Here is a 13,843-nt window from a genome sequence, read left to right as displayed (position 1 = left end):
ATCAACACAAGGCAGTTTCTGGTAAGTCCCTTCAGGATTCTATACTTGAGGTGTTCAATCCGTAGCCAAGATCCAGTGTTTGCAGAAATCCGACACTTTTCTCACCATGTGCTCCTCCTACTACTGAGAGAGAGAGACAGAACCATCTACACTTTCCATTTCTGCAAGCGATCCATGAGGAAGTCTATCTGATTTGATCTGTTCTGCTTCTTTTTCTTCTTTTTTGCAATTTTAAGTTCGTTTTCGGTAGTTTTGGTGCCGTATGACCCCTTTTGATGGCCTTTTGCTGGAGGAAAGGAAGCAGTTCTGCAGAGCTGGACTGTTGCTTCACAGAGAAATTTTGTTAGATCTGTGGAGCCAGCCTGCTTGTGCCACCCTGTTCAGACTTGGGAGCTAGCTTGCCTTCTGACTGTGTCAGGGGTTAAACGCAGGCTGGGTGCATCCTGAGTAACAGCCCTTAGGGGATCAGGGCATGCAGGCTTCATTTCTCATGTGGAGAGGTTCCGAGGAAGTGGAGATCTCAGTCGGGGTCCGTCCAACTGTCAGACTGAAGATCTTGAAGATTGGTCCTTTTGAATCAGCACAGTAGTATGCATTTTCTCACACAATGCTACAGTGGTAACGTATGTCAACAGACAGGGAGGAACAAAAAGCATTCAAATAGCAGAAGTAGATTCCTTTTTAATGGTCCGGGTGGAAGCACATTTCTAAACATGACAGCGACTCATGTAGCTAGAATCCTGAATATCCATGCAGATTTTTTCAATAGGAATCTCTTGGATTCTGGAGAGTGGAGTCTCTCAAAGGAAGCCTTTGCAGTCATTTTTGAGACTTTTGAGGATTCCCAATCATGGGTCTGATGGCAACAGCGCAGACGGGAAATGTTCCTCTTGTCTTCAGTCAGTGAATGCAGAACAGATCAGCAGGATGTCTTAGTTCAGCCTTGCCCTCAATCAGGTTTGCTGCATGTTTTCCCCCCTTGGTTTTTGATAAGTAGGGTTGTACAAAGGATAGAGAGATATTTGGTCCTGGTAATGTTAATATTTTCAGAGAGGTTGCGACCACCATGGTATGGAGATCTGATTAGACTTGAGAAGAGTCCTTCCTTCACCCTGGGGTTTCAAGAATGGCTGGGTGGGGATTCATTTGTCTTATGGTTTGGCTCTTGAAAGAGCATGATTAATAAGAAGAGAGTATTCTCAAAGAGTTGTGATGCATTGTTACACCCTAGGAGGTCATCTACTTTGGCATACGCCAGAGTTTGGTGGGTCTTGGAGGATTAATGTCACAGTAGAAAGATTCTTTCCCTTCAGTTCTGTAGATTTTGGACTGTTTTGCAGGATGGGTTAGAGAAGGATTTAGTCCTTGTAGCCTTGAAGGTGCAGTTGGCCATCCTAAAAGTCTTGTGAGGGGGCCACCTTTGTGTTTTAATCTTGATATTTCTTCCTTAGAGAAGTTAAGCTTATTAATCCTCCTTGTGGGGTGATTGTTCCTCCTTGGGATTTGAGTTTGAAACTTTCTGCCTTAGTTCAGGCTTCCTTTGAACCTCTAGACTCTGCTACTTTCAGGGTTGTTTCTCTTAAGACAGTATATCTGTTGTGTAGTTGTTCATTGCATAGGATTTTGGAACTTCAACCCCTTACCTGTTTTTGGGAACACTAAACATATCAAAGACTCAAGACATCTTCATTGTTTAGATCTAGATCAGACTTATCCAGCCTATGGCCTGCGGATCAGAATCCAGCCCACCAAGTGCTTTTTTTCTGGCTCTCAGAAGCTTGGCAGCTCTGGATGTTTGGATTGGTAATACGATTTCAAGTCTCATGAGACTTGAAACTGCAAGACCAACCCAGACTTCTGGCACCATGCAGCTCAGTCCTGCAGAGAACTATGTCGCGGTGGGGGAAGCGGAAATCCCACTCTTTCTTCTGCAGCTGAAGGCATGTGAGGGGAATGGGTGAAGATTGGGGGGGTACATGAGAGAGAGACTGGGTGGAGATAGGGGTACATGAGAAAGAGAGGGACTGGTTGAAGGCCATAGGGACAATGCATTGTTGTATTTTGCCACTATTTGACTAAACATGGATCAAAATATGACGATTTGAATGGTAGAAAATATAAAATATGTCCCCTGATAAAAAGGTTGGACAAGTGTGATATAGATCATGTGCTTCAGATATATACTTCGATCACACTCAAGAGATCAGAAAGTCTGACCATTTATTTGTTCTCTTTGAGGGACTTCATAAAGGTGACTTATGCCTGCATACATTTTGAAAGGCTGTAGGTTTTTTGCTAGAAGTCAGTCTTCATCTTGGGCAGAGCATTCTCTGATTCCACATGTGGAGATTTGCAAAGTAAAAACTTAAGCATTTTTCTACAAAACAATACCATTTTGATGTTTAGGCTATGGAATATGCAACTTGGGGAGTCAGAATTTTGGTAGCTGGGCTGTCATCATGCCACCCTACTTAATTACTGCTTTTGTATATCCTAAGTGTCTGGACTGATCTGATTAGACACTAAGGAAGGATAAATTAGGACTTACCTGCTAATTTTCTTTTCTTCAGTCTTTCCAAACCAGTCTAGAACCCTCTCTTGTTGTGTGTATATATACTCTGTTCTTCCCTTTATGTTATAAGAATCTAGTAGACTCTTGCTCAGTTTCTGTTTTATTAATAAGTTATGGATAAATACAGTCATTCGTTAATTCTAAGAGTCGTGTGTTATTTGTTGAAGAGTTTTCTTAGTTTTTGAGAATGATTTTGTGATATTTCTTTTGCTTTGTTATGAAAAATACTGACTAATCGCGGGCTGCACAGTGTTCTGAACTGATGACAACTTAGCTCATTACTTTTCAGTCCTCACCTACTGGGAAAGGAGCATATCCCAAGCATCTAGACTAGTCTAGAGGAACCCAGGGAAAGAAAATTAGCAGGTAAGACCTAATTTATCCTCCTTAGATGTATTCCATAACAGGCTATGCATTGACAGATTCTATTCTAAAGCATTACTGGCACTCGACATGTCCTGATTGAATGTCTCAGTGTCACATCTAAAATGTGCCTCCACAGGAAGCACCATAGTAGATGACAGTAGATAGATGAAAGTTTAGTTAAGGGTTTATTCCAATTGCCAACCTTCCTCTTAGATTCTCTGTCATTCTTGGCAGATGAGCAATATGTTTGTATAGTGCTATTGGTATGGGACTGAGATCTGATCAGATTTGAGATGGGTCCTTCCTTCACCCTGGGATTTCAGTAATGGCTATTGGTGCATAATCCGATCATCATTCAATACTACCATACAACACTATGCAACTGATGTTATATAGTCCCTGGGAAAGGGCCTTTGTCATGGTTTTCAAACACTTTTGTGTCCTGTTGATGTTTTTGTTTAAAACATTTTGCAGTGTCTGTAGACACCCCCCCAAACAATAAACCAAAAAAAAAATAGCAAGTTCCAGGTAGGAGAAAAACATTGTGTAATTCCCTGTGAACATGCATAAGATAAAGTTGATGATTTGTTTTGAAGGGATAATGTATTTAATCTGGATAAATACTGTGGAGCTCTGTATAATGACAACTTGTGAAGAAAATGGTTGAAAGCTCTATCAATGAATTTAACGCTTGGTTGTTATACCTGAGCTTTTCGCTTATGTAACCTTGGAGAGATAAGGACCTTGCTGTTGTATAATTCATTAAGCTTTAGAGAAGAGAGGTGCCACTTGCTCTGTTACAGAATCTTGCAGTGCTGAGATCTGTTACATTGATTCTTCCCACTCAGACATCCCTGTTTGTTTCTCATTCCTGCAGCGGGAAACGTTGCTACGGCAGCTGGAGACAAATCAGCTGGATATTGACGCAACACTGGAGGAGCTCTCTGTGCAGCAAGAGACTGAGGACCAAAACTACGAACTGTACGTCATTAATTCGTCAGTCTTAATCTGTTATTGCTGGCCTGCTGTACTAGTGCCTGGGTTTCATCTCTTGAGGTCTGATGTGCTAAGCCACTTTCCCTTAGGCACAAAATGGCAAAATCTTAGTACGCCCTTTAAGGATGAGAATAATTGCCCAATTTAGACTATCAAAACAACTTCCCTTGTTTTCACAACTCATTCCTCTCCCAGTGGAATTTTCTTTACGAATAACTAATAAAAGATTTAATTAAGGCAGAGATGGAACAAAGTATGAAAATGAATTAACTGCTACATTTATTAATAGAGCTGATGAAGGAGAATTTCAGGTTAATTGTGTATTTTCTGTAGTATATGCGACCATCTCTGGAGAAAAGGTGACTCAAATCACCAGAAATAAACAAAAATAAAAGTTTTAATAATTTCTGTTAGAGGAAACAAATTTGTATTGTAAAGTCTAAATCTGTCTTTTTATGTGAAAACATAAAAAGTTAAGCTCAAATATGTTACTTTTGTAGATTACTTTTGGATTCATGACTTGAAAAATTGGCCATTGTCAAAATTTTAGACCCATTACTTTAGTCAATTTTCCCAGAGGTATCTCTCATATTAAAGGCAGTCCTTGAGAATGAAAATTTGCTAGACTAGCTTCTATTTTTTTTTTGCTTATCTTCATTTTTTATTGACTTTTTTTTTTTTTTTAGCAAATACATCATACATGGCTTTACTCTTTCTTAAATAAATAGATTTTACCACATCTTATTTTGAGCTAATTGGCTGAAAGAGATTGTAATGTGTTTACTAATTAGAAAAAAACCCCATGGGAGTTTCATTGCGGGTCTTTGAAATGACTAATGCTTAGTTAGGATTCTTTTAAGAATTGTGAGATGATACTAGCTGATTAACAATGTGTACACTTAGGATGTTATGCAGTTAAAGAAGGGTCCTTAAAAAGTTGCTTTGCTTTGCTTCATGTTGCAATGTCAGTGCCACAGATGATTATGCATTAGTGCTGCCCGATTCACGATTCGAATCGGTTCACCGATTCACTTCGGGTGAATCGATTAAAAAAAAAATTGGTTTCCTGATTTGGCTGACCCTCGCCCCCCTAAAGCAGGAGTGGCAGCGCTGCTCTTGCTGGCCGACCGCTGCCACACCTGCTTTAGAGGGTGAGGGGGGAGGGTCAGTCAGGAAGTGCTGGTGTCCGGCTTCCCCCCTGGTGTCCCGCTTCCCCCCGGCCTCCCCGCATCGTTTACCTTATAGGAGCAACCTGCAGAGAAGATCACGGTGCTAGCGATCTTTGCAAACTGCTTCAGAGCTGTTTTCTGCGCCGCAATCCTCCCTCTGATGTCAGAAGAGGGGCGGGAGGAGCAACCTGCAGAGAAGATCACGGTGCTAGCGATCTTTGCAAACTGCTTCAGAGCTGTTTTCTCCGCCGCAATCCTCCCTGTGATGTCAGAGGAGGACTGCGGCAGAGGAAACAGCTCCGAAGCAGTTTGCAAAGATCGCTAGCACCGCAATCTTCTCTGCAGGCTGCTCTTATAAGGTAAACGGTGCAGGTAGGCCAGGGGGGAAGCCAGACACCAGTGGGAGGCCAGGGGGAACACGCAGGCCTTCTGGGAGGGGGGGGGGACAGGCCTTCAGGGGGGACAAGCAGGCAGGCCTTCAAGGAGGGGGACAGGCCTTCAGGAATGGTGGCACAGGCCTTCAGGGGGGATAGGCAGGCCTTCAGGGGTGGGGTGCAGGTCTTCAGGGGAGGGACAGACCTTCAGGGGAGGGGGGGCCCTGGTGCAGAAGTACATGGAGGAAGGGAGGGAAGGAGGGGTTCAAAAAGACTTGGGGGGGAAGAAATAATGGGTCTAAAAATAGAGGAGAGGGAGAGAGATGATGGACAATGGGATTTAGGGAGGGAAGGAACAGAAAGGGAGAGAAGTTGGATACAAGGGATGGTGGGGAAGGAGGGAGAAATGCTGGGATTAAAGGGTAGTTAAGGAAAGGTGGATCTGTGGAGGGAGACAAAAAAAAGGAAAGATGCCAGACCTCCTGGTGAGGGAAGGGAAACGGAAGGGAAGGACAGAGATGGCAGATGGATGGTTAGCACAGAGAAAGAAGGAGACCCTGGTTAACAAGTTATCAGAAGACAACCAGAGCCTGGGGCCAACAAGATTTGAATAATGACCAGACAACAAAAGGTAGAAAAAACTAATTTTATTTTCTGTTTTGTTATTACAATATGTCAGATTTGAAACGTGTATCCTGCCAGAGCTGATGTTAGACCGCAAACATGAGCTAGGATTTAACAGAGAGAGGAAAAGTCTTTTTTGTTTGTTTATTTTGTTTACACCATAGCACCAGTGTGGTTAGGAGAAGGCAAAGGGGGTGAAGAGGCTATAAAATAAACCCACCAGGATGTTTGAAAAGAACACCCAATTGAGCAGAAAAATCGAATCGAAAAACCAATTCAATAGGCTGAATCGAATCAAATTTTTTTCCCCTGAATCGGGCAGCACTATTATGCATAGCTGTACAGATAGAAAGTCCATACTATTGTGAAAGATGTTCCATGTGTTTGCTCTCACTAAAAAATTTTATCTTTGTCTTAATTTTGAAGTTTGGGTTCAAGTATACTAGTATAGTAGAACTGCACTTGGGTCTTCTATGTGGTGATGGTGGTGGTTTGTTGGTTTGTTTGTTTTTTTAATATATAGTGAATAGTAAGTGAGATCTATCAAATGTGATAGGTCAGTTTAAAATGTCTTCTATTATTACAGTTCATGTAATATTCTGGAGGTACTAGTTTATATGGTCTGTTATAAAAGTATGTTTAATGGTGCTTTACCTAGTTCATGTGAAACAGGTTAGAGAGATATACCAACTGGTGGCAACATCTAGCTCATATATCTGTCACAGTATTCTTGCTGTTTATGAGATGGTGATTAACATTTAATAGCACTGCACAAACACCATGAATAATGCTAGCACTACTCAAGTAGAAACTCTGCAACTTAATCAGATGGGGAAGCCAGACTCTGTAGAGAAGATTGTGATTATGGAGGGAGAAGAAAATGGTTCCTTTTTTGGTGAACAGTTTTTTTGGGGGGGTTTTGTTCATTTGAATGATATAGATAAATAAACTTGAACTATATATTTGGGCCCGGATTCTATAAACGGTGTCCCAATTGTAGGCGGCCAACTGCTGCCTAACCAGCCTATCGGGACACACGTTTTCTAAAAATAAAAAAAACCCTCCCAAGACAGTCCGCCTACATTGGAGGTGCCTCCGGGAGCCTAGGGAGGTGTGCAAGCCCGCCTAAATTCGTAGCCTTAACCTTAGGCAGCCATACGTGTCTCCCTAGGCCAGCGGGAGACGTGTACAATGTAGGGTAGCAAAATACTGGCCTACATTGTAAGCAGAGTGACCGCTGAGCTTATTGCGGCAAGGGATCTCCCTGCCATGATAAGTTTAGCGGCTGCAACCATGGCCACCTCCCCCCCACCAATACATCGCTGGCAGGAGGGATCCCCAATCCTTCCTGCTGGAACCCCCACAAATGATTGCGGCAGGAAGGATGCTCAGTCCCTCCTGCCGTGGAACCTCCCCCGGCAAGATCACAGCAAGAGCATTGCCCAGTCCCTCCTGTCGACACCCCTAAACCCACCCCAATGTTCCCCAGCAGGAGAGATGCCAAATCTCTCTTGTCAGAACCCCCCCCCATACCGATCGCGGGGGATGCCTAATTTTTCCTGCCGGAACACCCCCCTACCTCCCTGAACAATCGTGGCAGGAGAATTTCCCAGTCCCTCCTACCCGGCTCCCCCGAACCCACCCCAATGTTCCCCTGCAAGAGGGATGCCCAGTCCTTCCTGCTCACATCCCCCTGAAAGGTCATCTCCACCCCCAGCCAGACCCCCCTGAACCCCCCTCTAATCTTTTCATTGGCCAGCCATCTAGCTGGCTGGCCTGCCTTCGAAGGAATAGTGGGCATGCCCCTTCCTGGTATATCTTGGGATGCACTGGGAGTGGTCTAAGATTCCAATTGGCCAGATCCCTTAGGCCACCCCCATGGGGATTAAGATTAAAAAAAAGATGAAAAATGTGGGATACAATTAAAATACAGTACTTATAGCAGACTGTCCCCTTTTGTGCACGCGGGCAGAAAAGGATGTCGAGGTCTACAGCTGGGACTTCAGGCACAAGAGGCAGTCAGAAGATGCAAGCAGTCCAATTTCCAGGCTTGTTGAGGTATAGTAAGTAACAGGCTGACAGCCTGAAAGAATGATTTTTGGGGGGGTCTCCAAAATCGCATTTTGGAGAGGTTTCAGGGTTAGTCCTAGGTTTCCTGACCTGAAAAATCCTAAAATTGCCATTTATCATTTGGGGGAGGAGACTTTCCCAGGCTATTTTAGAGCAAAAATTGCTGCCATGGCAGCAATCTTGAATTTCACGATTTCAATTTAAAAGATTTTCTTCCTTATTTATGTTCAAAACTAGGTGGGTTGGACTCCTCAAGGAAAAATGCTTCAGATTCTTGCCATTTATGGTGGATGGAAATTGGAGGAGCATCTGTATTCCATGTGCTGCATGGCACTTGGGAGGGTCCATGAGCCACTACCTTGCCCCTCCCCCTTGGTGGGTTCTGGGTCCCAGTCCATCCATGGACTGTCCAAAAAGTCATAATTTGAACCAGGGGGCTGCTAAAGTGTGTTCCCAGTGAAGTGCAGCCATGATTCAGTGACAAAATCTCACAAAAGTACAAATCAGGGCCCTCTGGGGCAGGGATTCCCTCCTGAATTTATTACGATGATGATTCAGGTCTATCTGATTAACCAGGACTCCATGAATCCATCTGATATTGCGGCCCAGCTTGCGCCAGGCGTTTCTCTTCCCCCCCCCAAAAAAAAAAAAAAGAATGAATGTGTAAGTTCCCAGCAATAATGCCATACACTGACTGGGGATACTCTGCCTGCAGACAACTCGGATGGTCCAGATTCCATGTTTATGTCCTTGCTTTCCCTGACTGAAGCTTCTACAGTAGGTGATGATTGCAGCCATAGAGCTTCAGGACCCTGATCTGGGGGATACTTTAGTGGGGAGGACCCCACTGTGTGCAGGTTGTCAGGCCATCAGCGCTAATAGGGTTGATTTAGGAATCCCTCCAGGAGTTAGACTTCCCAAGCCTCTGAAGAGCAGTGCTGGCTTTCGAGTAGCTCTAATCCACAGTTTTCTAGAGCATCCAGATATTAAGAGGATGCGTATGGATCACTGGGAAGCACCTGAAGGGTCCCTGTGAGCATAGGCATGGGCTATGAATAAGCTTTATCCAATGGCTGCTACATTTAACCAATTTTTTGTTTCCCCAAAGGTGGATTCTTTGTTGGCACAGGTTACCAAACGCATATCTCTTCCCAGCGAGAACAGCATGGTGTTGAAGGACACCCAAGACCTCAGAATGGATTTAAGTTCAAACGGCTTTCGTCTCCGCTGCCTCTGGTTTGAAAATGGCCATGGCGGCTTCCTTGGTCGCTAGAGCCTGCAACTCTTAAGTTGCAACATGATTTGGATGCTTGTGGACAGAGATATGCTATTTTTGATTACTGGAGTGGATTACATGGTCTGGCTTCCCTGTATGATCTTTTCAGAGTTGTGAGCAAGCTGTCAGCTTACTTTGTCTTTGCAGAATACTGTGGATACATTGGTCAGGTGATTGTTCTTCCAAGGTGACTCTAAATAAGTTACCTTTTGGTAAGGACCTAAACGACATTATGGCTAGTGTATAGGACCGCAAACCAAAATTTTTACCTAGCAGCAACTCCTGGTCCTCTAAGGGATCGAGGCATGGTACCTTTTGTGCTTCCAGGTGATATCAATATTGTGGGGCTTCCTCAGGCAAGATACCATTTCAGAATGCTAGGCAAACGTTTGGAGGGTCTAGGTGTCCATTATCATCGGGAGCTCGCTCTACCTCCACCTCAAGGAAGCCGGTATTTATTTATTCAGTTTCCTATACTGTTCTCCCAGGGGAGCTCAGAATGGTTTACTTGAATTCATTCAGGTACTCTAGCATTTTTTCCTTTCTTTTCCAGTGGGTTCACAATTTATGTAATGTACCTGGGGCAATGGGGGGATTACGTGACTTGCCCAGGGTTACAGTAGAAGTATGGGTTTGAACCTACCACTTCAGGATGTTGAGGCTGTAGCTTTAACCACTGCGCCTCACTCTAGATACCAGGCCAGCTGCCAACCCTTCACACATTGGAGGGAGGCTTTTGGCATTTTTAGAGGAATGGTCGAAGATCACCATGGATCACTGGGTGCTAGACATTCTCTGGAAGGGGTACAAACTTGGGTTCTGCATCCCATTCTGGATCTTTTCCTGGACTCCCCTGCGGAAAAACCAGACAAAGTGGCAAAGGTCAGAGTGACAGTCCAGAGATTGCTGGCTATAGAAGCCATAGTGTCCATTCCAAAGTCAGACTTGGGCTCCAGGAGATAATCAATATACTTTCTTGTACAATAATCTCTGGAAGCTTTACCATAGGGTCTTGCATCTATTCTAGCCTTTGCTGCAGAACTTACAAATAAATCCAAACCCTCTCCGAGGTCACCTCCCTGTACACTCCCCTCTAAGCCCAGCTTGTTTCTGCAGCCTTGTTGATGACTTCTAGTTTTTTCTGCTCATGAACTTTTTTCTCAATTTCTAGTCTTTTATTTTGTTCTGTGCCGTGATTATTGTCCAAGTGCTGCAGATTCACTCTGGGAGAGTGATCCTTCGTCAGGAGATCGCAGACTTTTAGTTAAAGATTGTCTGCTTCTGGTGGTGCCCTGTTAGCATAACCTGCATTAAGCCCTCCAGACAGCCTGCAGATCAGATCGTGTCTCCAGATCGAGAGCCATCTCACCCCGGTTCGTCCACTAAGGGGTAGAGCACAGGCTGCTGCGGTTCCGTGGAGGTACACCAGGATCGGAACCGGACCGTTTATCTTCCCTAAATCCCCTGAGGGTTCCTGGTGGGCATGATCTGAGGTAACGGGGGAGGTGAAACAGTCAGAAGACCTGAAAATCCAGTTTTATCAGCTCCTGAGGTACTGATCTCCCTTGCTTACACAGTGTGTTGCTGGCTGCCATTGAAATGCATTGCAGCACATGTCTCTGAGGTGCCTGTGTGCCTCGAGTTTGGCGATTCTGGGGGGTTCTGAAATTGGGGTTTTGGATGGTTTCTCTGCATGCCCTGGTCCCCAACTGTAAAATTGTAAAATCACTGTTTTTCTGAGGCTATTTTAAAGCAAAATCGACACCCGCGGCGGCCATCTTGGATTTTCATTAAAGTTTTTAAAAGTGTGTTTTTTTGGACTTAAAAGCTTCGTTTTTGCTCCAGACTTCACATATGGCCTCCTCAGGACAGGATGACATGGATTCATCCCGTAAATGCAGCGGATTTGCAGGCGTGTATCATGTGCGCTTTGGCTTGCGAGAGGTGTGAACTGTGCGTGAATTCCACACTACCCTCTTCTGGAGAGGCCCAACTAAACCAAACCTTAGGCTTTATATAATGCATCTTCTCTATAAAGATAGAGCTCAGCACGGTTTACAGAAAATTAAAAAGAATACAATAGGGATAAAGATAATATAGAGGGAAGTAAAGATCACAATTTTAAAAAAAGCCAAGTTTTCAGATGTTTTCGGAATAATTAGAGATCACGCAACTGGACAGGAAAATTATTCTAGAGCTCAGTAATTTTGAAAAGAAGAAACTTCCCTAATTTTCAAGTTAAATGATGTCTTTCAGCGTAGGAAAAGATAATGAAAGTTTTTGAGTATGTCTGGTAATCTCAGATCTTGTAGAATTCCAAAATAGAGGAAGTAAGGAAGGAAAAATGCCATGCAAGATCTTAAATGTAAAGCGGGCACATTTGAAATAGACTTTAGAAATAATTGGGAGCCAATGAAGTTTTAGCAAAAGCGGAGAAGCATGATTGAATTTACTTTTTGCAAAAATCAGCCTAGCCGCAGTATTCTGGATCAACTGAAGTTTTTGAAGACTTTTCTTAGTCAGGCTTAAGAAGACCGCGTTACAATAATCCATCCTCGAAAGAGTCATTGATTGTACAAGAACAGAAAAATGTTGTTGATGGAAGCAGGATCTCACTTTCCTCAACATATGGAGACTAAAAAAAACATTTTTTTCAGCAGAAAATTAAGATGGTCATTGAAAGAAAGTGTTGAATTTATAATGACACCCAGAACTTTTCTTGAGAATTCAATCGGTAGTGAAGATCCTAAAGGCAATAGAATAGACAAAGGTAGCTGATCTATTTTTGGGCCTAGCCAGAATAATTTTGTTTTAGACTCATTCAACTTTATTTGTACAGTAAGGCCCACGACTGAAGTTTCGTTATACATTCTATTATATTCCCAGCGAGGTTAGTGAGGTTTGAATCTGTTTCAAGGAGAACAAAGATGTCATCTGCATACATATACAGTGTTTCAAAGGGAGAAAGATGGAAAAGCTTCAGAGTGGTCATGTAAGATGTCATCTGAATACATATACAGTGTTTCAAAGGGAGAAAGATGGAAAAACTTTAGAGTGGTCATGTAAATGTTGAAGACAATAGGAGAGAAAGGTAATCTTTGCGGAACTCCGCATAACGGCTTCCAAGAAGTGATATTAATATTAACACTGTATGTGCGAGATGGTAAGAATTTCGAGAACCAGTCTAGGGTTATAGAATCAATACCTAACTCAGAAAGTTGTAAATCAAACTATCATGGTGAATGACATCAAAGGCTGCAGATAGATCAAATTGAAGCAAAATTGCAAATTTGTTACACGAATGAAGTTGCTGGACCTTTGAAATTAGTGAGACTAGTAAAGATTCGGTACTGAAATTAGGTCTAAATCCAAATTGGCAAGGTAAAAGAATGGAGAATCTCTCCAAATATGATGAAAGCTGAGCTGATATAATAGACTGTAACATTTTGGTCAGTAGAGGAATATTCGCTAAAGGTCGGTAACTAGATGGAGAGGATGGGTCTAGGCCTGCTTTTTTTCAGTAATGGGGTCAAATCAATATGACCCATCTCTACAGAGAATAGACCTGAGCATAAAGCCGAATTTATAAGTTTGGTAAGAGATGAGATAGCCTGGGTAGGAATTTTCTCATATAAGTATGAAGGAAACAGATCTAAGACACATTTGCAAGATCTTAATTTGTGACACAATTTTGAAATCTGGGCCTCAGATACATACTCGAAAGCTGTCCAGATTCTATCTGTTGGAGTTGCAATAGAATTAGTGTCACTAGACACCAGGGAATTATAAGAGACTGATGAAGGAAAAGAGTCTCTTATAGCAGCAACCTTTTCATTAAAAAATTTTGGTAAGTCATCCGCTGCTAGGGGATAAGAGTGAATTGACAAATCATCCAGTGGTTGGATCTACAGCCTCAGCACCCTGGGGTTGTGGGTTCAAACCCCGCGCTGCTCCTTGTGACCCTGGGCAAGTCACTTAATCCTCCATAGCCCCAGGTACATTAGATAGATTGTGAGCCCACCGGGACAGAGAGGGAAAATGCTTGAGTACCTGATTGTAAAAACCGCTTAGATAACCTTGATAGGCGGTATATAAAATCCTAATAAACTTGAAACTTGAAACTTGATTAGAAGTTAGAGAGCGCCAGATGTTAAATAGAGTACTACTTTGGTTGTTGGATCTAATAATTTTGTCGCTATAAAAATTTTTCCTAGCTTTTTTAGTACTGCATTATAGAACCTGATACTATCCCTTCATGACTGTTTATCAGCAGAAGATATAGATTTTTTCCACTTATGCTCTAATACCCGGCATTTCTGCTTCAATTCTCTATAATAAGGAAGGTACCAGGGAACCTTACGGGAGGGAGTAAGAAACAGTCTTAGTAGATAGAGGA

At 43.0% G+C, this 13,843-nt stretch overlaps 1 protein-coding gene across 6 annotated transcripts in view; it reads left to right on the top strand.

Annotated features, from left to right (window-relative positions):
* Window positions 1-13,843, top strand: part of RABL6 (RAB, member RAS oncogene family like 6) — a 257,386-nt gene that overhangs the window by 103,164 nt on the left and 140,379 nt on the right. For all 6 annotated transcript variants that reach the window (XM_033960967.1, XM_033960964.1, XM_033960962.1 and 3 more), the window contains one exon: window positions 3,816-3,919. In XM_033960967.1, coding sequence (XP_033816858.1) covers window positions 3,816-3,919 — 104 coding nt within the window. The remainder of the gene's footprint in view (window positions 1-3,815; window positions 3,920-13,843) is intronic.

This window comes from Geotrypetes seraphini, chromosome 10, assembly GCF_902459505.1.
Source record: "Geotrypetes seraphini chromosome 10, aGeoSer1.1, whole genome shotgun sequence".
In the NCBI taxonomy this organism is placed as follows: Eukaryota; Metazoa; Chordata; class Amphibia; order Gymnophiona; family Dermophiidae; genus Geotrypetes; species Geotrypetes seraphini.
The sequence above is the reverse complement of the archived record's forward strand: the minus strand, read 5'-3'. Positions and strand labels throughout refer to the sequence as shown.